Raw genomic sequence first — 25377 nt, 5'->3', positions numbered from 1 at the left:
CAAAAATTTTTCTTGTACGCCTTATATCTGGAGAACTACATACATCATCATCATCATAGGTATTCTGCCTTTATTGGCAGGTCACTTGCCGCAGCTGAGAAGCTTCCGTGCTCCACGGTCCTCCGCTAACCTTTTCGTCTTAGCGTATGATCTTTCTGTTTTAATATCATCCATTAATTGTAGTCTCCTTCGCCCCCTCCCTCTCTTTCCCGCCACCATACCCTCTACGACGTCCCTCATGATACAATTCCTTCTTAGGCAATGTCCCAACCAGTTTCTCTTCTTCTTCCTAATAATATCTAAAAGTGTTCTTTTCTCATCCACCATTTCTAACACTCTCTCATTCGTTTTCCGCTCGACCCAACTAATTCTTTCCATTCTTCTCCACACCCACATTTCGAAGGCTTCCAGTTGATTTTCGTCACTTTTACGTAATGTCCACGTTTCCGCCCCATACATTACAACACTCCACACGAAGCATCTTATGAGTCTTGAACTACATACAGTGTAGCCAAACCCGAACTATCACTTAACTCAGTATGATGTGCTTATTCCGTAAATAAATTTTAAAAAAAGGAAAAAGAAAATTCGATTTAGTGGCCGTTTAAAAATTTTGTGGCCCCTGATGCAAAAACTAATTATTGGCCAAGATCACTATCTTTTGACGCATTTTTGTTATCAATCCTAAAATTCTTGTTCTCATTCACACCAGTCAACTGCCGGGATGGTACCTAACATACAGGTCGCAGGGCGCTTCCTTCTTTCCCTTTCCTCGGATAGTGTAATCGCCAAGGGACGTCATCCCTCATATGTGACGGGCTGCTATGACAATACATACCGAAAGCCAAGAAATCTAATACCTAGTTCTCTATAAAAACAATGGGGATGGGATTTAGATTTCTGGGCTTTCGGCATCTAAGGCCATTTAGCCCTTCACGTTTTGAGGGATGACGTCCCTTGGCGAGCACACAACCCGGGGAAAGGGAAGGAAGAAATGATTGGGGAAGGAAGGAAGCGGCCTGGGACCTATAAGTTAGGTACCACCCCGGCATTTGCCTGGTGTGAATGAGGAAAACCCAGGAAAACCTCATTCAGGGTGGCTGGCCTGAGAAAGCTGTTACAACTTTTTCGACCGAGTGCCCCCACCGGGAATCTATAAAAACAAGTAGCAGTGTTTTATATACTAATACACCATGTGAAGTAGTTTGATTTTTGTGTCGTGGTATTTTCTCACTTAATATTGAAACTGGAAGCGGTAGTAGATTTCAACCACTTCCGGTTTTAATAGAGATAGATTATAGTGGAGATGGAATATATTCTTGAGACACTTAGTTGATTGCTGAAAACCGCCTTTTGGTATCTGTTACCGTTTTTATTCTATCGCAATCAACGTTAAACCGAAAATGGTTGATTTCTGCTACTTTCGGGTTGAGTAGGGAGTTGAGAGAGAAGATAGTACTTATTGTTAAAACGCTGTCTCGATTCCAAGAAACCGCTTCTCGCTATCTCTTGCCGTTTTTCCTTTATGTATTACCGAGTTACTGTAAGGAGGCCTGTCACAGATAGTTGCACATGTTGTAAAGGAAACGAGAGGGAGAATTGTTCGCCAATCACAGCAGTGTTCTTTCACGCTGTTGCTAGGCAACGAATGTCACTGACCGCGCCGTTGCCGATAGTTGAGACGACTTGTTAAATGTTTAAAGTTTGTCACCAGAACTGCTGTCCCTGCTGTGAAGCCTATGGCAATAGCGCCTCCAGTACTCCACGTGCTCTCACCAGAACTGCTGTCTCTGCTGTGAAGCGTATGGCCATAGCGCCTCCAGTACTCCACGTGTTCTATCCAACTGTAAGAAGCCACCTGTCCTTGCGCACACGGTAGATCAATATTGAAATCGGAAGTTGTAGTGGGTTACTGTCACTTCCGGTTTTAATGAAGAGTTAAGCTTGGAAATAAAGTGTATTCGTGGGACACACAATCGATTACAGGAAACCGCGCGTCGCTATCTACGAGAGCTGATCAATAAGGAATGATTATAAATGAATAAAACATAATTCCTTGTACTAATCCTCCAAATATTGTTGGTCTTTTTCAAAATAGTCCCCATTACGTGCAATGCACTTGTCCCAACGTTTTTGCCAGTCATCAAAGACATGCTGGAAGTTGGAAAAAGAAAGAAATCAGAAGGGGCTAAATCAGGGCTATATGGGGTATGCGATACCCACGGAACGTTGATCTTTGAAAAATTGTCAATAGAATTTTGTACTGTTCTTCGCGTGTCACTTCCATGTTGCTTTATGCGATACTGAAACTACGTGTGCTTGAACGACTGCCAAGGTCACATTCCTTACGTCATGGCCTTCAAACTTGCTCTATGTATTCGCACTTCTCCCATTACACAGACGTGTTTCGTTTTCTGTGCCTTGCTTTTGTGTTCACCTCATAAATATTGATGATCAGCCGTTATTAATCAGACTACGTATTACCATTTTGGGGTCTATAGTGATCAACGTTAAAACTGAGAATTGTTGATTTGTACCATTTCCGGTAAATGGATTACTTCCATCAGGAAACTGCGTCTCTAACTACTGACCGTCTCCATTCTGGCGTCAGCTCAAATTAGTGTCGTTCGAAAGAGTAAATTGTTACTAGTTTTTGTGCAAAAAATATGAATGTCGTGACGTGGCGATTGTAACGTAAGAAACATAAACTGTCATCTGGTAGAATAACATTCATATTGATGAAGCGCCTTACTTGGATTAAAAGAGAGGAAGACGATTCTCCATTTTAAGGGCCTCAGTTTTTCTGTAAAGTAGTGTCTTCAGTTTGAAAACAAAATAACACACATACATTCAGTAACTTAGATAATTTTTCAGTTTCAAACTAGATACATTTAACTGCTTGATAGGAATAACATTACAATGCAGGGTGTCTATTGGTAACGAAAGTCATGAAAAAGTCAAGAAATCAGAAAACGGTCATGAAAGTCAAGAAAATTCACGAAATTTAGGTTTTGGGTCACGAATTTTTTTTATCTGTACAAATATAAGTACAGAGTGGAAAATTTTGTTGTATAAAACGTAAAAATTCATCACCAAAAATGTCTATGGTTGACTTTAGACGCTACCAAATCGTAAGGAAAGCATGCTACTATCGCATGCATGAAAATTCGGCCTATTTGCACCCAAATTCGCACTTGAGAGTGTTGCGAAATTTTATGGTTTAGTAAAGAAAAGGTCACGAAATTTCATTTTGGAATTTTAGTAGACACCTTGCAATGTCAGTGTGTTAATCCAGCGAAATATTTTCGACATCTGTTGGTGTCTCCGAAATCACCTCGCTAAGACGAACACATTGACACACTAAAGTTAACCATACCATTTAGTTAAGGAAAATGTGTCGGGCTCTTTCTTCTGTATTTCATTTTTGGATGTATTCAGTCATTAAAACCTTAATTTACCATATATAGTAGGGTGGTCCTTATATACAAGAAATTTTTTGTTGTTAAATTATTCCGAGTCTTACCCCCTAAATATGTTCTCTATTATGAAAAACGTAAGTAAACAAAATTTCAACTTCTTTACACAATTTTAAACCGTGCCGCATCGACCCTGAAATTGGGAAGTCCTTCTGAGGTTTAGATGGGTATGTGAACACTGGACATTTTTGTAAAATCGTGTTATTTATAACCTAATTAACAGAAAAACACTGCTTAAAACACTTGTTCCCTCCATATATTCGCGCTAAAATGAACCCAGAAGCAGAGAACAAAACAAAACAAATAATAGGTAAGCGAATCCCGAAATTTCGAAAGAATTGACGATATATGGCAGCCACGTTGCATGTAGTATAGATTGTTCAGGTACCAATCTTGATACGACTGAAACTGTGATTGCATGCCGAACATAAAAAGGATGTATACCCTAATGTTGCTTATGAGTATCGGTGATACTCACTGTATATTAGTGATTCCGAAAAGACTATTACCGGTAATACTCATGGCAGCAAAGTGATTGTTCTTGTTTTAGTATTAGAAGGGTTTCCTTATAATTTTGTCATAGTGCTAAAAGGTTTAATTGTGTAAAATAAACGTTTACATTACATACAATTGGGCCGCTGAGTTAGTGATCTTTTATACAATATTGAAATGGTCACCTAGGAGCCAACAGCAGGACCAACCACAAGCACGCGGAGTACGCTGACAAATACGGAGGTTTGGCTAATCGGAAAACCAATTAGCTCGATTGGTGGTAGGAAACTTCCTTCCAAAGGCGATGTCCTTCGACGTTTGTTTTTTCTAATTCGAAAAGACGGCCATATACTGAGAGACGCCTACACCTATGTGGTCAACGAGGTGCTGAAATTCTGGGAGATGGCTCGAATACCCACCATGGCATCATATAACATAATCCCGAAGGTTCAGAAGGACTATGAGAATTGGCGAACTCTACAGAAAAGCAAATCCCGACGATCGGCATCACAGGTAAAAATGGAAACAGATTTTAAAGCGGATTTGGAAAATCTCTTTGATATTGCACACGCAAATGCCTTACAAATGATTAGAATTGAAGAAGATAGAGAGTTTCTGTTGGCACAAAGAGAGGAAGGAAGGAGAGGGTACATGGCGGGAATTGACAAGAAGTTGGCTGACCAGGAAGACCGAAAGAAAGAAAGAAAAGAAAACCATCAACGATTCACAGAAAGAAAACAAAGAGGAAGAAGGTAGTAAGTGGCTGAACGCCTAGGCTGAACTAGATTCCTCCAGTAGCAGTACTGAAGACGATGATGAGGAGAAAGGAACAGCGCTTTTTGAACTGAAAAGAAAGAAACGAGGAACGAAATCCATTGTTATACCGGCTTTGGCAGCTGCCTTGGACCGCACGAAAGTGAGTGATCGCGATGTTGTCCATATTCTGTCTGCTGCTGCTTCCAGCCTTGGCCAAGACGGCGACGAACTGGCACTTAATCGAAGGACAATACGCAGGAAGAGGATGCAAAATCGCAAGACAACAGCTGACGTTATGAAAGAATCTTTCTCCCCGGATATCCCCCTAATTGTACACTTTGATGGAAAGATCTTACCAGCTGTAACTGGCAACGATAAAATTGACCGCATTGCAGTGCTTTTGTCTGGGGAAGAAGTAAATAAGTTACTCGGTACTCCTAGTATTCCTTCCGGTACAGGTTTTGGCTTAGCTATGGCAAATGCAGTGATGGGATGTTTGAATGAGTGGAATTTAAGTGACAAAGTGCGAAGATTGTGCTTCGATACAACCGTCAGCAATACTGGAAAAAAGAGCGGAGCTTGCACTCTGATAGAAAATAAGTTATTAAGGGAGTTACTCCATCTAGCATGCAGACACCATATCATGGAGATCATCGCAAGTGCGGTCTTCACCGAATGCCATAACTACTCATCAGGCCCCAACATCGCAATCTTCCAACGTTTCCAGCAGGCGTGGAAGAATATAAATTATGAAGCTTATCTACCGATCGAGGAAGAAGTTAATGAGAAAGAACTCATAATTGATTTTTGCCAGAATCAGCTCATCAACACCCAACCTCGTGATGACTACCGGGAGATGCTTGAACTGGTAATAATATACCTGGGAGGTACTCCTCATAGAGGGATACGGTTCTATAAGCCGGGAGCACTCCCCCAGGCAAAGTGGATGGCGAGAGTCATATACGCTATCAAAATTTGTCTTTTCCGCTCTCAGTTCTCTATGAATAAGAGAGAGCTCACGGCTATGCAAAAATTCGCTTTGTTTTCCGTCAGAGTGTACATTCGCGCATGGTTCCAGGCCCCTCTTGCTGCAGCTGCTCCTTCCAATGATCTCTCGCTTTTGAAGCAACTTATTTCATATGAGGACAAGCATATTTCTAAAGCAGCGGTCACAGCCTTCTCCCGTCACATGTGGTACTTAAGTGAAGTACTGGTCTCTCTCGCGTTCTTTGATCCGAGTATAACTGTCTTGTTGAAAAACTATGGTTCAAGCATTATCTGAGAATGAGAGCTCAGGGGCTGTGATGAAGAGGATCAACGTTGAACCAGAATTACAAAACTTAGGCGAAAAGACGGTTGCTAACTTTGCTACAAAAGCATCTCGTCGCTTTTTCGAAATTTTGGAGATTCCAAGCGATTTTCTTGCATTCGACCCGGAAGAATGAGAAACCAGACCTGACTATAATGCTGGTAGGGATTTCGTACAAAAGCTAAAAGTTGTGAACGACTTCGCGGAACGGGGAGTTGCGTTGATGCAGGAGTTTAACTGCATAATTACAAAGAATGAAGAGCAAAAACAATACGTGCTGCAAGAAGCCTCGACGGGATAAGGTGGGTCAATAATGAACATTGAACAATGCAGTCATTACACATTACACAATATTGCATTTTCTTATAGCTTCAAATAAATACCACAGTAAGAGTATTTTCCATTTTATTGTAGGCAGCGCATTCCGTCTTATTTCACCGATGCGTAATATTGGACAGTAATGATAAATTTCAAGGTCTGTGCGGCACGGTTTAAAATTTTCCAACCTTTCTTAAATTTTGCCTGTAGACGGTTTTCATCACAGAGAATAAAATGATGAGGTAAGAGTTTAACATTTCATAAATTATTTTTTAAGGACCACCCTAATATATAGCTTGTCCAGAGTTAAGTCTGTACTGTGGTTGCTTATGGGCATTTACTTCTGCGTACTTACCCTCTTAAACAGAATAGATTTCACTACTGTAGTTTATCTTAAAAAATGTTAAATATTTACCGACGATACAAAAATAATTTTCCTAACTTCTCTTTTCTTTATAAAGTATTTAATTAGCTTTTAATGGCTTTTTAAAACTCGAAGGGGGAAGACACGATAAGCGTAACGGCTGCTAGAACGTTGCCGGTGCATTTTTACATGACTAAAAGTGTATACGCAAAGATACCGTTGCCAACTGACGAGAAATTTCACCATAGTGTCAACCTACATTCGTGCGCTCATTAGTATTGTCACTTCCACTGATTTCTATATGTACAACAAGGTTCATGGACCACGCCAGAAATTCGGGGGGGGGGGCACAGTGCTCCAGTGGTAGAGAACCCCCTTACCTCTGGTGCGTGGGGTCCCTGGTTCGATCTCCGGCCAAATAAGTTTGTAGTGGAGAACATCATGCTCGTGGGTTTTCTCGGGGCACTCCCGCTTTCTCATTCCACTAATTCCTCCATCATTCACTTGCTTTAATCATTGTCTTCCGTAGCCTAACAGGCATAATCATGAGACGTTAAACTCAAAGATTTTATTATTTTTATTTTTCTGACCAGAAAATTTATGAATAAAAATGAGTGCTTATGGCAGAAATTTTGTTGCCTTTCTCTGCTATGCTTAATTTATTGTGAAAACATCTATAGTGGAGGTCTCTAAGTTTCAATTTTTTATATTTATTTATTTATGTATTTATTATTATTATTATTATTATTATTATTATTATTATTATTATTATTATTATTATTATTATTATTTGCATTTATCAGTGGAAAAGAAATTAATAAACAATTACAGGATATCTACTAAAATTCCAAAATGAAATTTCGTGTCCTTTTCCATACCAAATCATAAAATTTCGTAACATTCGAAAACTAATAACAGTACCTATATTCTTTAGCACTGATCTTTATTTCATCTTTACTTTCAAAGGCTGTTCCCTGGAGCGATAAAAACTTGGGGCTAATCCATATGAAGTGGTCCAAAAATGGTGAAAGTGGTTGCTCGACCATCTCCGAAAATTATAAAAAAGTGGAGTGTGATGAACCTTGTGTATGAAAAGGTCACTAACACGAGTCACGTTTTCGGAGGTACAATTGTTCCTCAATGGCGGCCATCTTTGTTGTCGGTGGCGTGTCATTTTCTGCAGTTGCAAGCGTTTACGAAAACCACATTTGCTCAGGACTTACTAATCAGAGGATCATGAAACAAAAACTAATGTGTACAGGAGAGACCAAGGTATACGGAGAAGATATAATCGTGCGCCCAAGTGAAGATTCAGGGTTGCAAACTAATACATAAAATCACCAGAAAAGTGCACTTTCAAGGGGCTGTATTTTGGAATGGCATAAAGGTAGTGGTTCAGAATTTATGGTGTGAATACTAGGGCATGCACAGATTCTTCAGAAACATTCACAGCTATGATACGACTGTTGCCACAGAGTTATGGGGATTCGAAAGTTGGAGTTTGTCATTTTTATGGCATTTTTGGGGCTTAATATCTCAGGATGGCAAACTGCTAAAAATTTCTGCTGCAGCCACAATGTAGTTCTGTATGTTAATAAACTATTACAAAAAAAATCATGACTGATATTACATGGAGAACAAAGTTATGACAATGTTAAGAAAGTACGTGCGTGACGATGCCAAGTCGGTGCATGAATCACCTTTTACGTTATGATCGGATGGATATTCATTCTACTTTATCAGTTTGAGGAAACAGGCAGCAGATGGCAGTGAAATCGTGGCCTAAATCGTTCACGTTGGAGTTACCCATCTGTATTGCTTTTTGTTATCAGTGCATTTACCCTCCATATGTCAGTCAGCTGCTTGGAGTATCCGTCAGTCGTTTTGCTACAGCCACAGTGGAAGGTTGTTGTTTTGTGCGCTGAAAATGTCCTCTCAGTGTTCTGTGGGAAATTCAACTAATGAGGAATGCTATAAATCTACGTATGGTGTTTGTGCAAAGGAACTAAAGTATATTTCGGACTTGCAAACCGAAAGTGAGGAGCTGCTTCGTCTGCGAATTGGCTGTCAACGTGTTACAGTGTGCAAGTACCATGAAATAAGATATTTAGAGCAATATAACCATCTGTTCGGTCGTGTGTGTTGTGACCCAATGAACATTCATAAGAAATCTATTAAAAAGGGACTTCGAAAAATTCTCGTTGAACACATGCTACAAGGAAAGAAGACTGGTGTTCAGTTAATACCAGGAAAAGCACTTTGTCCCAATTGTTATTCCGCAGTGTTTACATCCAGTGCAAGTAACCTGGAAGATCAAAACAGAAACAGCGATGTTGAATTTGTTCCGTCAACATCCGTCTTAGAAACTTTAGATTCAGCATGTTGTATGTTAGGATTATCGCCACCGTCAAAAATACGAAAAGTCAGTGCCGAGAAAAGGAAACGTAAGCTTCAACGCAAAATGGACCAAGTGTCACAAGCGCTAAAAAGACAATTAGAACTTGCCTTCGAGGAAACTTATTGAAGATGAAGACGACAGCATACAAGTGTCCTCGGATATAAAATCCTGATACATCAATTAAAAGAGAAATGTGCCATTGGTACCAAGGAAGAAAAAGTAAAAAAAAAAATTCTTAAGTTTGCTTCCAACAACATGGCCTCGTAAGAAGATTGCAACTGAATTTAATGTGTCAGAACGTCTTGTCAAGATTACTAGGAAACTGGTGAGTGAGCAGGGAATTTTACCAGATCTTGGGCAGAGGCAGGGAGTATCAGTGTCACCAGAGACAACAGAAAAGGTTCTCCATTTTTATGAAGATGATGAATACAGCCGTTTGTGTCCAGGCAAGAAAGGTTGTAGACCAGTACGTGCAGGAAGTGTGAGAGTTCAGAAACAGAAACGACTGTTGCTATGTAACCTGAACGAGCTTTACCTGGCATTTAAACAGAACCATCCAGAATGCACAGATATTCACAGGGCTAAGTTTTGTGCCATGAGACCTAAATGGTGCATTCTTGCCGGTGCTGCGGGTACTCATAGTGTCTGTGTATGTATGTACCACCAAAATATAAAGTTAATGATTGATGGGGCAAAACTAAACGTTGAACACAAGGATCTCCTCGAGTTACTCGTATGTGATATTAACAGCAATGCCTGCATGACGCAAACATGCGAACACTGTCCAGGAAAAGCTGCCCTTCTGTCGATGTTTGATGAAGCCATGGAAAATGAAGTTTTCCCTCACATTATTCAATACAAGCAATGGGTTACAGTTGATAGGACTAAACTGATTACGGTAGTCAAACATGCGGACGAATTTTTTGAAACATTATGTAAGAAACTCGAGGATCTCAAAAAGCATCACTATATTTCCAAGGTTCAAGCACAATACCTAAAATACAAGAAAGACAATCTCAGTGATTCTGAGTGTATAGTTTTGGCTGATTTTGCTGAAAACTATACATTCATCACCCAAGATGCCATACAGTCTTATCATTGGGTAAATCAGCAAGCCACTCTGCATTCTTTTGTCTACTACTACCAACAAGGTGAAGAACAGAAGCACTCTTGTCTCTGCGTAATAAGTGTTCATTTAGCGCATAATACTGTGGCAGTTCACGTGTTTCAGCAACATCTTATCAGTCACATTCGAGAACATTTACCACACGTAACAAAGATTACATACTTTTCTGATGGTGCGTCCAGCCAGTACAAGAACAAGAACTTTGTTAATCTGTGTCACCATCAAGCAGACTTTGGGCTCGAAGCCGAATGGCATTTCTTTGCTACGTCACACGGCAAAACTGCATGTGATGGTGTTGGTGGGGTGACGAAGAGAGAAGTTGCAAGGGCTAGTTTGCAGCGGCAAGTTACTGATCAGATCCTTACACCTTACGATATGTTTCAGTTTTGTTCAGAACACATAAAGGGGTCACGTATGTCTTTGTTTCCACTGAAGTCGTGTCTCAACATCAAGATGAACTGAAAGAGCTATTTGCGAGCTGTCAGTCCATTCCAGGCACAAGAAGCTTCCATCGTTTTACCCCCATTTCTGAACATACCTTACGCTGTTATGTTACATCAACAAGTGACGAATTTCAGGAGTTTCCTGTTGCCAAATGTGTGTCCGTAACACACTGAGAACTAATTCTGTTTTTTATACTCTTTGTTGCTCGGTCAGTACTAATACACTGAATACCATCGTCCTGCACGAGCTTTCTTAACATTGTCATAACTTTGTTCTCCATGTAATATCAGTCATGATTTTTTTGTAATAGTTTATTAACATACAGAACTACTTTGTGGCTGCAGCAGCAATTTTTAGCAGTTTGCCATCCTGAAATATTAAGCCCCAAAAATGCCATAAAAATGACAAACTCCAACTTTCGAATCCCCATAACTCTGTGGCAACAGTCGTATCATAGCTGTGAATGTTTCTGAAGAATCTGTGCATGCCCTAGTATTCACTTCGTAAATTCTGAACCACTACCTTTATGCCATTCCAAAATACAGCCCCTTGAAAGTGCACTTTTCTGGTGATTTTATGTATTAGTTTGCAACCCTGAATCTCCACTTGGGCGCACGATTATATCTTCTCCGTATACCTTGGTCTCTCCTGTACACATTAGTTTTTGTTTCATGATCCTCTGATTAGTAAGTCCTGAGCAAATGTGGTTTTCGTAAACGCTTGCAACTGCAGAAAATGACACGCCGCCGACAACAAAGATGGCCGCCATTGAGGAACAATTGTACCTCCGAAAACGTGACTCGTGTTATTGACCTTCTCATACACAAGGTTCTTCACACTCCACTTTTTATAATTTTCGGAGATGGTCGAGCAACGTACTCTGGACCACTTGATATGGATTAGCCCCTTGGTGTCTTCTTACATCACTTTCAGTATATTCACTGCATATAATCTGTTTTGTTCGGTAACTAACCAACAGCAAACACTCACAAATCCAATAATCTTAAAATTACATATCTAAATACACAAAAATGGACAAATCCTTAGCAGTCTTTTAAAAATGTCACACTGATTGTAAACAGTTGTACTTTTGAATTCTCTCTCTCTTTTAAGTTGGCTAATATTGTTTTACTTTTTTTTCAGCTTTTTTTATCTTCAGAAGTGCTTTCCCTTTGGTCTGTTGTAACAATATCTTCAGCTTTTCTGCTTCCATCTTGATTTTGCTTTGTCTTTTGTGTTCTTCATTGAATTTTTCATGCATTCGATGGAAGCGTACTTTGCTTGCAATTTGGTAGCGTCTCAAGCCAATCATGGACATTTTTGGCGGTGAATTTTGACGTTTTATAGAACAACATTTTCCAGTTTCTCTTACTTATATTTGTACAGATAAAACAGTCTTGACCCAAAAGCTAAATTTCGTGACTTTTTCATGACTTCATGACCGTTTTGTGATTTCGTGGCTTTTTCGTAACTTTCGTGGCTGATAGACTGTAGGAAGGTAGTGAAAAAAATATGATTAAAATGATTATCAAAAGATGGAATTAACTCTTTAATCTGATGTTCATGATTATACCCTTTAGAATAAATGAGACGGATGACTAATAAAGGTGAATGATTATGAAAGGAATTAATTGAATGGAAATGCAGATAAGGACATTTGGACGCAGACGTTTAAGCGCAGTCGTTTGGGCGCAAAGCCGTATATCCAGGGGTAAACGTGGATCTGAAAAGGTGGGGGGACGGTGGGTAGCGGCATGACGTCACGCCGTTCCCCCTGCCTATCTTTGCTCATTGTAATTTGTTTAAGAACTGGGGAATGTCGTACATATTGTTTTCGAGGTGGGAAGACGGCGTCCCCTCACGTTCCTCCGTACTTTTACCCCTGCGTATATCTGAATAAGTTAATCTACTTAAATGGGCTATATTATGTATTTCATAACCAGAAGCGGATGTTTACGCACTAAGAGCCCTAGAAATTGGCACTAATATCACAAAAACTGTCATTTAAAAAATAATAGCACAACTTAAAATTAAAAAATTTAAGAGAGGTGAAATTTGACCCCAATTTTCTTTTAAAAAGCTATCGTCAAAAACTTTAAATTTTCGTTACGGTACAGTATGTAATATGGTAAACAGTCACTGAAAGTCTCAGTTTGCATTAAATGTTTGGTTTAGTTCTAGTAAATTTTTGTATAATGCAGAAAGAAAACAAATATGGGTGTAATTATTTTGTTCTAGAATAACATATCCTAATTTCAGGAAAATTCGGAGACAGTGACCTGCAGATTTTTTTTTTTTTTTTTTTTTCTCAGCAGTAATCTTTATTGGGCTACAATAAAATTTGCTGTAGGCATCCAATGGCACTACAAAATAAACTTCTCTGAACGTACCTTTATATGTTCTCTAACGTGAAGGAATAGATATCCATAACTTCATAGCTATTCATAACATTGTATTACTGCTTATTACTATGTATTTGCAACAGAGATAATTGAAATGGAAACAACAGCGAAATCTAATATAGACATTGAATAATTTATTTTTGTGTTACGTTTCATTTGTCATGACATTATCATTCTATGACAGAATTATGTGCCAAACCACGCAAGTATTCTACAATGTCAACAGTTTCAAAATCTGTACAATACGGCGAATTCTTTCATGTGCCTGATGAATATAGTTTTTTTCTTTCCTTGGGTGGCTCTTCTCGTCGACGAATTGCCTTGTACACTAAATCCAGCTTTTGTGTCCTCCGAAGCACAGACTAGAATATACAGACCGCAAACTCAGCGAAAAACTGGAAACTTGACTACAGTAGGGCCTCTAAAACGCGACGACGGAACTAACCAATCGATCTGACGTCACTTACGTGGAAATTTCGAAAGTAACCACAGACTAGATTTTCACTCCTTTAGTTGCATTTGGGGAACATCTTTTTCTGTTGACGTACTTCGCGGAACTTGGATATTTTCAAAGTAAACTCTTTAAAATAAAGAAAAATCTATTAATGTATATATATATAAAGCTCTAATGGAACATTCAGTCCAGAGACAGTACAAGAAAAAGTGAACATTAGCTTATCAGATCTTTCTGCACTACATCTAACACTGAGATGCGAAGCACACGAAAACAATCGGCTAATTACTATGACAACCTATGACGTCACATTCCAAGACCGATGGCAGTGCCATCCACACAAGACGATACTGATTCCGCCCACTGACAGCGTTGATTGGTTCCTTCGCTGTGCAGACGATCCAAGCTGATTTCAATAGCCCACACAGGAAGTTGCTCGTCTGTATGTATTCTAGTCTGTGCTCCGAAGTATATCAATGAAGCGCCAAACCTTCGGATGGTCCACTTGAAGCTCCAGCTGCAGTCCACAATGAACTGCTTCGGCGTGGTTGTTCGTTCTTGACTATGGTCATTCAGAACTCTGTGATACAGACACCACATCCTTATTGGAAATAATTCTATTCTTCTTGTACCATGCGTTGTAATAATTTATTATAGAAAAAATGCGAAAATGAAAATAGGTACAGTATTGTACACATTTTAAGATAAATTTTATAATGTGTGACTCAAAAAATCAAGTACACAGTGCAGTATGAATATATATATATATATATACACATCTTTAAAATAACATTAACGAAAAACGTGCGTTTTTTTACACGAATTACGTTTCTTTATTACATGTATCTTATTTTATTAAAAAGAAATATTCTTTTAAAACTGTCGCATAGTACGGAGACCGGATACTCGCGATCCGGATAGTCGAGAGTCTGCTGCAGTTCCTTCTCATTTGTTTTCCACTGGTAGAGACAAATTGTGCATGATGTGCCGAAACTTTGCTAATGTTACTTTTTGTTTTTGCAAAATTATTTGTAGAAGTTTCTTTTTTAAAATTTCCAGTGCCTATTTTCATATTTTAGTGCCTAAACATCCAGGCTCTAGTTATGAAATACACTATAACATATGTAGGTAGGTAAACTTATTTGGATAAAAGGTTTTGCGCCCAAGCGTCTTGCGCCCAAATGTCATGGACCCTGGAAATGTGGGAAGAAGTGGGAGAATCCCGAGAAAACTCATGCATGCGGTATTTGTTCACCACAAAGTCCACTAGGCGCGTGCTGGGATCGAACCAGGGACCCCACACACCGGAGGTGAACACTCTACCACGGAGCCATCGCGGCCCACAACGAAGAGGCATAAGTATGTTTAAAAATAGGGAGGGTAAGATTATGGTTAGGATAAGTTGCGTTCAAATAGGCTAATGAAATACCATAAAAATTTCGATCTGTGGGGAAATGATCCATCAGTAGCATGAACACTTAAGATCGTCATTAGCCTAAAGGACATATCCTGATTCCAAATAAATTATTCCAGAGACTTTTCTGTTTACAGTTTCTGATTAAGCGTTTCTACAAAGTAATACTTTTATTTGTTATTCCCGACGAGAGCTCATGTGATTCGAATCCCACGTTAAGCTGTAGGTCCACGTCTCATTTAGCCTGGCTGTTGAGAGGGACGTACTTAAATCGAGTCCAGTTATATTTGTCATTGTAAAATACCGAGTTCCCACTAACGTTATTTGCCTTTGTTAAAAATAACTAAATGCTACTGCACTATTGCGAGGGAGAGTCGAAAAATTGTTCTCCCTCTCGATAAATTGTAAAGTAATGGAGCAGATAAAACATGGTTTATTGCAAGAGCCATCTATACGTCATTTAGTGACGTAAAACCAAGATGCTGCAGATAGCGCTGTCGCAGTGCCAACAGGAATTTTAGATAAGCGGCCCATTCTGCGCCCGGTAATAATGGAGGTTGAAACAATCCATGCTCAGGTGCATTGCCGAACACTGACAAGGTTGAATTGTGATATTCGAAACAAGCAGCCTGGTCTTCTGACATGTGGCGTTTTTGGGCGACAATGCAAGACCGCAATCGACTGCGGCAACGCATAACCATCTTGCCACCCTTGATTGGGAGCGTCTTGCTTATGCGCTGCACAGTCCCTACTCGCTCTCCATGACATGCATCTCTTTCCGGCATTGAAGAAAGCTCTTGCGGAAGGTACTTCGAAACCAATAACGAAGTGAAAACAGTCGTGAGTGGTTTTCCGTATGGAAGACACGCTTTTCTTCCAAGAGAAATTTTTAAACTCTATAAAGTGGCATGAGGGATGGAGTGGCATCAAAGTTCTTGGTTCTTACGTGGAAAAATAAAATAAGCCATGTTCTTTATTTTCTCAATATATTATTTGTCTTGTGTATACAGCTCTGTCCATAACCATGAGACTTATTTTCTGACTTATTCTTGTATTTTTCAGGGCGCTGTTACGAATGAATCAACGCAGGAAAAATCATCGCCTGTTGTGATTGCAAGCCAGGTGGAACATTTGCAGAAGCAGCTTTGTGACATCAAGCTGGAAGAGTCGTTAGGATCTGAACTAATCACTAATTTGTCTGATCCTCAAGGAGCCCTCCAAAAGTATGTATACAAACAGGGTCAATTGTTTATTAGTAATAAATGTATTGAGTAATATTGCATTTAAGCATACATTAAAAAATGTTATAATTGATAGCGTGGACAGTTAAGATATTAAAGTAAACTTAGTTAAGAGCAAAAGTTCAGAAGAGAGATTTTTATTCTTAATTTTAGATCATCGACTTTTTTAACAAAATAAAAAAATCATTTCTGTATGATACTAGCTGAAATGCTCGTTCTTCGCACCGAGGGGGCGCGGTGGCTCAGTGGTAGAGCGTTCACCTCCGGTGCTTGGGGTCCCTGGTTCGATCCCAGCTCGCACCGTGTAGACTTTGTGGTGGACAAACACCGTGCTCGTGGTTTTCTCGGGGTTCTTCCGTTTCCTCCCACTTTCTTCATTTCACTCATCTCTCATCATCACCGTCTCCTTTATCCTAACCGGCATAACTGTGGAACGTAAAACTTAAAGATTTAATTTCATTTTTCTTCGCACCGAGCAGGCGTATGTAAAGCGTTTGAACCCCTTCCTTTCCTTAGGATACGCATGGTGGGATTTAGACTTTAACGGCAACGGCAGTGTCACTATTCATCTCATGGATTGGACTCTTAAGGTCGAACGTTTTCAATTAACTCTAGATGTCACACTCTTCCCACCATAGCACATAATGATGGGGCTGAACTTGGACTTAACGGCATTGGGAGTGTTACCAATAATCTTAACAACCCCAGAAACTATGAATTAGACACTAATATCGGTCGTTTCGAGTATTTTTTCATGTTACCGCCTCACACCTCCTCCCCGTACTAAAAACTAAGTTAAACCAGGATACATTTATGTACAAAAGTTAATCAAAATGGGCGCAACAAGGAGAAGTTCCAGGGTCCCCTTAAAACGAGAATTTTCAGAAACGCTAGGTCTCGCGTCCTGTTATGTTAAATGAAGAATTTATGTACCAAATTTCATGTTTCTATGTTGAGATGACCTTGAAATACTCAATTTTCGCATACATTTTGATCCCTCTTACATCCCCTTAGGATACGCAATTTGATTAAAGTAACATGATAGAAACCTATGTTATGCTATGGTCTTATTATGTGCCAAAAATCATCAAATCGGTCCAGCTGTCTAGGAGTAGTTCGCAGATAAACATAGTTTCATTCATTTTTATATATGTGGAAGATAAAAGATGCCCCCCTCAGAAAGGGGAATTTTTAAAAACTCTGGAACACAAGTCTCCTTGTTTTAAATGAATTGATTTGTCAAGATTTATCTTTCAAAGTTGTGAGGATCGTGAGGTACTCAATTTTTCACATAATTCCAAATCTCCCGCTCCCCCTTAGGATACGTATTTTAATTTAATAAAATAGCATGATAAAAGCATAAGCTAAGCAAGGGTCAAGTCAGGTGCCAAAAATCATCAAAATCAGACCAGCGGTTAGGAGGGGTTGAGGAGCAAATCGTTACACCCATTTATATATATATATATATATATATATATATATATATATATATATATATATAAAATATTATACAGACTGTCCCAAAATTCACGTGTAAATTTCATTTCCTTGTTGCATAGGAAATGGTCCAGAGTTTCATGTGACACAAAAACGAGGTCGAGGGTATCAAAGATTACAGACTTACAGGGTCAAAGGTCAAAGTGTAATTCTCCTTCCTTATAGAATTTCAGTGTTAAATTCCGATAGCGGTTACCTCTGGTGCTTGAGATCCCTTTTTCGATCCCCGGCCAATAAACTTTGTAGTGGACAACATCGTGTCCGTGGGTTTTCTCAGGGTACTCCCATTTCCTCTACTTTCTCATTCCACCTGTTCTTCCATAATCATTCACTTGCCTTAATCATCCGTTTCCCTTAGCCTAACGGACATAATCGTGGGATGTTAAACTGAAAGACTTAATTTAATTCCATTTCATTGATCTTTAACCGCAAAACTTGACAAATTTGCACAACTTCCGATGTGAAACATTGTGATAATGAAAGCTCCTTCGTGGCTAAGCGGTTAGCATACGCGCTTTTGGCATGGAAGATCCAGGTTCGATTCCCGGCGGTAGCTCATGTGGTTCGGATTCCACGTTAATCAGTAGGTCCTGTCTCATATAGCCGTTATAGGGACGTTAAAGTCAAAACCAACCATTGTGATAATGAGGAATGTGTGGAGCTGTAACCTTCGACTTCTAGCAGGTCACTCGTGACTTTTGATGTAACAGCATTCATTTTAGCGAGTTTCCACAACGGATCAATTTGTCCTAACAAGGTGTAATGTAGCGAACAAATAAAGAACCGAAGATTAGCCGAAGCGTAACAATTAGGTCACCAACTACAAGCGAGATCAAAGGTCACGAAGCTTATGTGTCCTATTTCAGGTACTGAAAAATATCAACATACTCAACTGATGGAGCAATAAATTAACTATATATGAAGATTGAATTAAGAAATGAAATTTCCATCAGTTAAATCGAAAATTGTGTCCCTTGACTTCTAGCTGGTCATCTGTGACATTTGTTGTAGTAATACAAAATTAACTGTCTTGAAACTGCATAAAGAGAATTTGATCGAGTAACATGTAATTTAGTATACAGATAAAGGGCCTATCCAAGATTAGTCGAAATCTAAAAGCTCAGCAATATCAAAAGAGATTAAAGGTAACGCAGCGTCACGAAGCAAATGAGTTCTATTTGAAGTACTAAAAAGTACCACCATAATCAACTGATAGAACGATAAACTTATTATATATAAAGCTTCATTATATATAAAGCTAAATAAATCAATTAGTTGAATTGACACTTATGACTTTTCACCACTACCAGGTCACCTATGACCTTGCTTGGAACAACATAAAATTCAACACTTATAAAAGACCTATCCAGTGTTTATTATAAGTCTAAGAATAAGGTCACACATGTTACAAGAGGTCAAAGATCATGAAGCTTATGTGTTATTTCAGACACAGAAAATACCAATATTCTCGAGTAATAGAGCAAATAAATTGACTATGTATGAAGATTAAATTGTAAAATAAAATTTTCGTCACATAAGTTAAAAACTGTGACCTCTTATCATGTAACCTGTGGCATTCGTTGAAATTTAACGAAATTCATCAACTTACTGTATAAAGACAGTTTAATCGAATAACATGTAGGTCAACATCAAATAAAGGACCTATCCGAAGTTTAATGTAAGCATAAGAATAAAGTCCTCAGTGTCAAAAGAGATCAAAGGGCAGGAAGCGTAAATGTCGTGTTTCAGGAAACGAAAAATACAACATACTACATTAATAAAACAATACATTGATTATATATGAAGATTGAACTAGAAAGTAACACTTATTTAGATGGAAGGGGCCGCGGTGGCTCAGTGGTAGAGCGTTCACCTCTGGTGCTAGGGGTCTCGGGTTCAAACCCTGCTCCCGCCAAGTGAACTTTGTGGTGGACAAACACCGTGTGCGTGGGTTTTCTCGGGGTTCTCCCGTTTCCTCCCACTTTCTTCATTCCACCATTTCATTCATTACTCATTATCACCGTCTCCTTTAGCCTAACCGGCATAACCGTGGGACGTAAAACTCAAAATTTCATTTCTTTCATTTCATTTATTTAGATGAATTGAAAATATTAAGATCTTGCTTCTACCAGTTAATACTATAAAATAACAAGTAAAAAAGGCTGCAGTGAAGTACGCATACATATAACGGACATTAAAAAAAATGTTTGGCCAAAAGAAAGTTAATTCAAGCAATAAGAAGCCAAAGTTCGAGGAATAAAATTATTATTTTAGGTACTTACAAATATCTATTTCTTCTGTTATGTGTATCGAACCTCATGTGTTAAATACAAGTTTACTCTATGTACGAACGTCTTTGTAAAAACTTCTTCAAGATAGCAGTTGCATGTTCTATCGTCTGTGTTATTACTTCTCGAAATCCTTAGATTGTTATTGAAGGGTTTATGTAGACCAATTTATTAAGAAACTCCCAGAAAAAAAAAATCATGAAGTGCAAGATCAGGACTGACTTGTAGTTGGCAACTCTACTTCACTTCCCATGCATATCAAATGGTTTTCGAACCTCTCAGTTGTTTCAATTTCAAACGTTTCAGTTCTTGTTCTTGCTAGATATGCTGCAAAACCATCCTGTTGGTACCACAGATCATTAGGGCAAGATTTAAACGATCATGCAGGGAAAATAAAATCGCGCAAAATATTTTGATATACAGTTTGGATATCATGGCCTTTAAAGAAAAGTGGCCCAAGTACACAATTTACTGTTAGCCCCATCCATTCTATAATATCTCTTAGATGACTACGATGTTGTACTATTTCAAGCGGAGGGCTTTTGCTCCAGAATCGAGCATGAGTCGAAGACATGGTTGGGGGCCGCGGTGACTCAGTGGTAGAGCGTTCACCTCTGGTGCTTGGGGTCCCGGGTTCGATCCCAGCCCCCGCCAAGTGAACTTTGTGGTGACAAACACCGTGTGCGTGGGTTTTCTCGGGGTTCTCCCGTTCCCTCCCACTTTCTTCATTCCACCATTTCCTTCATTACTCATCATCATCGTCTTCTTTAGCCTAACCAGCATAACTGTGGGACGTAAAACTCAAAGATTTCATTTCATTTTCGAAGACATGGTTCCATTGAAAAAAAAAATAAAATAAAATAAATAAAAAGAAAAATGCGTCATCAGATATTATAATTTGGTAAAAAAGAAAAAAATAATAATAAAAATCGGACTTTCATTCAGCTTGTGTGTAAGCCAGTTGCATGAGAATACTCTAGCATCATAATTTCCTTCTTGCAATTTATACTGTCTTCATTTTGTACGCTTTAATCTCCAGTGCGTCAAACATCTTGTAATGTTTAGAGAAATACTAGACGACAGATAGATTTTCTAGGTGGGGGAAGCACAAAACTTCACATTTAGTGTCATCGGTGAGGATGGATGCCGTCGTCCTGCCCCACAGTGGTTCTGATAGCGAAAAAGTTGGACAAAAGTATTTTGGCACAATTAACTAAGAAAATTACAGCATATAATTTAAAGCAATAACTTGTAATTCACTAAACTAGTAAAATAAATACTCACAGTAAGTTTGAATTATCAGAGATTCCAGCCTAACTCGCCTTTATACAGAAGATCAATCACTTTCGAAGGTTGTTTTCAATTTTTTTTCTTTCTTTCTTTTCTTTGTAAATTCTGGTAAGCCTAAAATTAGTTGATCAGAACTTAACATTAATCAGTGAAAGAGGTCCAAATTGGCGTCCCTTCTTAAATCTGTACGTAACCTATCTATGTTTTCTATGCTTCGTTGTGATTCAATGGCTTCTTCGGAAAACTGTTCAGTTTGTAAAATGGGTACTTCCACAACTACCGGTCTATCGATAAAAATTTCATATACTGTTAGTGGCATATATGACGGCGCAGTCTCGCAAATAAGTCAACTGTTTTTACGCGTTTGTTGTGTACTTGTCGCCGTTGTGTATACATACATTCTGTGTTAAAGCAGTTCTTTCTAAACTGGTCATAAAGACGAATAAGTTCTATATTATTTATTTTCACACTCCGCAGTGGAAATGCATTTCTTCGTGTTTGTGTCGCCAACTTGCCACTGACAATGAACCATTCATTAAAATCAACATGTTGTTCCTTTAAATAACTATCCATTCTGACATGTAATAACATTAATAGTTCATATGTTTATGACGATACTTGTTTGCAAACAGTCACATTTAAACACAAGAATCACTGACGAACACGATGTAATCTCAAGTGCAGCATTGTATCTGCCCAACTGCAGTATTCTTCGAAAATCATTGAACCACCCTTTTAAGCAAGATAAAAGGACCGTTGATGCGAGTCCAGTATACCAGAATCAAAAAGATGATCAGAGAAACACAAAAGATTTATGCTGTAAATAGGTGAGCAAACAAAAGTTAACACATCACGGATTAGTGCACGCAGGGGTGCAGTATGTTTGTTGAAAGTTATTTTCTTTCTTTTTCTTAGCTCCAGTGCAATTCACATTGCCAGGTTCAAATGTTCCTGTTAAGGCATGAGTGCACAAAGAATACATAGTTAAATATTATTCAAACTTTTCCCCCTACAAGCCTCCCATAAACCAACTTCATTGTTGTGATCCTTCCTTCGAAATATTTTATAAATTTGAATTCTGAAAAGTATTCCATCATGTGTTGAATTTCAGTTTTATTCGATTTTTAAAGTAACCTTCTGATTTTAGTGGCATTCCAACGAAGGTCACAAGTGACTTTTAGAGGTCAAGGATAACATTTTTCAATTTATTGCTCTGTCATTTGAGTATGTTCGTATTGGTTGTTATTTGAAACGGGGTAAGTAAGCTTTCCTACTTTTGATCTCTTTTGACATTGATGATTCTCAGGCTTATACTAAACCTGGGATGAGTCCTTTATATGTATGTTGAATTACATTAAGTCCTAAATTATCTTTATACGGAATTCAGTATTCCAAGTATGGTCACAGATTACCTTGGAAAGGTTAGGATTCACAGGTTTCAACTAATGAAAATGTATTTTGTAAAAAAATCAGGGTTCATACATAATCATTTTATCGCTCCATTAGTCGAATATGTTGGTATTTTTCAGTATCTCGAATAGGACATATGCTTCGATGGGCCACGGTGACCCATTAGTAGTGTGTTCACTTCTTGTACGTGGGGTCCCTGATTCGATTCTAGCTCGCGCCAAGTGAGCACTGTGAACTCACTGTGGATTTTCTCGGGGTTCTTCCGTTTTTTCCCCTTTGTTCATTCCACCATTTGAATTTTCATAATCGTCTCATAAGTCTACCTGGCGTAAGTGTGGGACGTAAAACTGAAAGATTTAATTTCATATGTTTCGTAACTTAGACTTCTTTTGACATTGTGACCTTATTCTTAGACTAATCTACGATCATCGTTTTGTTTGTATACAGTAAGTTTTTTAATTTTATTTTATTCAAACAAATGTCGCAGGTGACCTGTTAGAGGTCAGAGGTTACAGTTTTCAGTTTATGTATCGGAAATTTTATTTTTTAATTAATTGTTCATACATAATCAATTTATTGCTCTATCGTAGTGTATTTTAATTTTTATTTATTTATTTTTTCCCATGTAGGAAGGTTCTGGCACAGCTTGAGCTCTTTAAGCAGTCAGGTGCCGGGAAGGAGAAACCCAAAAGCAAGTCTGATCAACAATCGAAAGATAAAGGTGTTGTAACGTATGAACTCTACTATCGACCAGAACACGCTCGATTAAGCCAAACAGCTAACATAACCGATATAGAACAGAGGATTCATAGATTAGAAACCGTATTGGGGCCTTCTTCCGAAAAATTGGTACGTATATTGCATTTTTGTGTATAATGAATATAATCTTAGTACAGGATCGGGTGTAACGGCCGACTTATTTCTGCAACATTCAACGTGCACGTTTGTTAAGCCATAGAGTTAGTTAAAAATACATATTTTGTATGTTACTAATTGATACAATAAGATGCGTATCAATTGACAGTAAGTAACAATTTCATACCTGTAAACATTCAAAGGCACTAAATCTGCGAACGATTTCGAGGTACCCCTCATCTCTTCGTCAATACATTTAAAGAAAACTCGTTACTAAATAGAAGACATTTATGGAATTCTTCCCTTGTCCATCCTCTAGAATAAAAGTGATAAGTTTGTATGTTGATAGTAATGAAAGTCCTTGGTATATAATTCTACGTAAGATCACAAATAATAAACACTTAATTCAATTAACCATCTTGACCTGGGAATCATTCAACAAACTGATCGTGATGTAAAATATGTCTTATTGTGAACTTGATACATTTACATATACTCGAGAGCAACTTGCTGTCATAAGATTTTTGCATAAAAACAATGAATCATCTTTGTTAATGGATGCTATAAGATAAATATATGTAAGCGAAATACTATTAACATTGTATCCGTTAATCATTTTACAGTGAAACCTCTCTAAAGCGCACAGCCATGGGAATCAAAAATTGTCCGCTATAGAGAGGTGTCCGTACGACGTAAATTAGTAAACAAGGTAATACGCAATTAGAAAACAAATATTTTTGCATGAATCATGTATTTACGAATATTACAAAAATGCCTGAATTATCCTCCGCCACCCAATACTCTATGTTCGAGGCACAACATGGAAATAAGATTATATAGTTCTCTGCTCTTTACACTTGCTACTACTTACTACATTTTCGGTATGTTGTTTTAATTTGTGAGTTAAATGCAGTCCAGTATTGTCTTTTTTCAGACAATATGTGTACCCGCGGACCAAAAATACCAAACTTGTCTTCTGCTTGCTTACAGATTCTAGCGGAACAGTACCATAACGTGTCATCCCAAATTGTGGGTAACTGTCAAACGCTTTTCTGTCTAAAACAGTTTGGGTGGGAGTGGATGCAAGCAAAGGACATGAGAGTGTTGTTAAAAAGAGACTTCGTCTGGGTTGCTGAGCAGCCAGTTGAGGAGGCAAAATGTCACAATGCTTCCTTGATGACACATGTATGAATTACTAAAAATGTATTTTTACTGCAATTTCCAACTTGTTTCTAGAGAAAGTGTCCGTAATACGGAGGTAAATAATACCTATAAAAGACAGAAAAGACTGTCCGTGTCCGTACTAGAGAGTGTCCGCTTTAGAGAGGTTTATCAATATGTTTTTTCCTATTACAGTGTTTGGGGATTACAAAATATTTTCGTTACGGGAGGTGTCCGCTTTATAGAGGTGTCCGTTGGTAGAGGTTTCACTGTATTTAAATTGTTTCATTGGTAAATCTTTAGTAACTTCTTGAAGTGCTACAGTAGACCCATTATAGATTCTCTCCTCTTAAAGCTACCCAGAAGAGGGCACCTTCATCACTTCGAAAACAAATTACGAAATAACAGAAATTTATGTAGCACTTGTTCATACATAATTACTGTTCTTCTGTTCATGTGTAATTACTTGGGTAGTACGCTCACTGAATACCAGAAAAAAAATCCAATTATAACGGTTTCTTCTAGTGTATAGTGATGGCCTTCGTTCATAGTGAGCGTCCTGTTCAATTTAATATATAATCTTTCCTTTTTTTTTTTTTATGTGTACAAACTTCAAATTTTTGTTCTTTCGTAATTCCTTTTCCAAGTAATGAGGTTGGCCTCCTCTGGGATAGTTATAAGA

At 38.3% G+C, this 25377-nt stretch overlaps 1 protein-coding gene across 1 annotated transcript in view; it reads left to right on the top strand.

The window, feature by feature from the left end:
• The window catches only part of DCTN2-p50 (dynactin subunit 2), a 90631-nt gene that overhangs the window by 43709 nt on the left and 21545 nt on the right, over nucleotides 1-25377 (top strand). The window contains exons 5-6 of the mRNA XM_081740417.1: nucleotides 16016-16176; nucleotides 23309-23528. Coding sequence (XP_081596543.1) covers nucleotides 16016-16176; nucleotides 23309-23528 — 381 coding nt within the window. The remainder of the gene's footprint in view (nucleotides 1-16015; nucleotides 16177-23308; nucleotides 23529-25377) is intronic.

Source organism: Thermobia domestica, chromosome 15 (assembly GCF_964235325.1).
Source record: "Thermobia domestica chromosome 15, izTheDome1.hap1.1, whole genome shotgun sequence".
Classification (NCBI taxonomy): domain Eukaryota; kingdom Metazoa; phylum Arthropoda; class Insecta; order Zygentoma; family Lepismatidae; genus Thermobia; species Thermobia domestica.
Note: the sequence above shows the minus strand (reverse complement) of the source record. Positions and strands in the feature narration are given on the sequence as shown.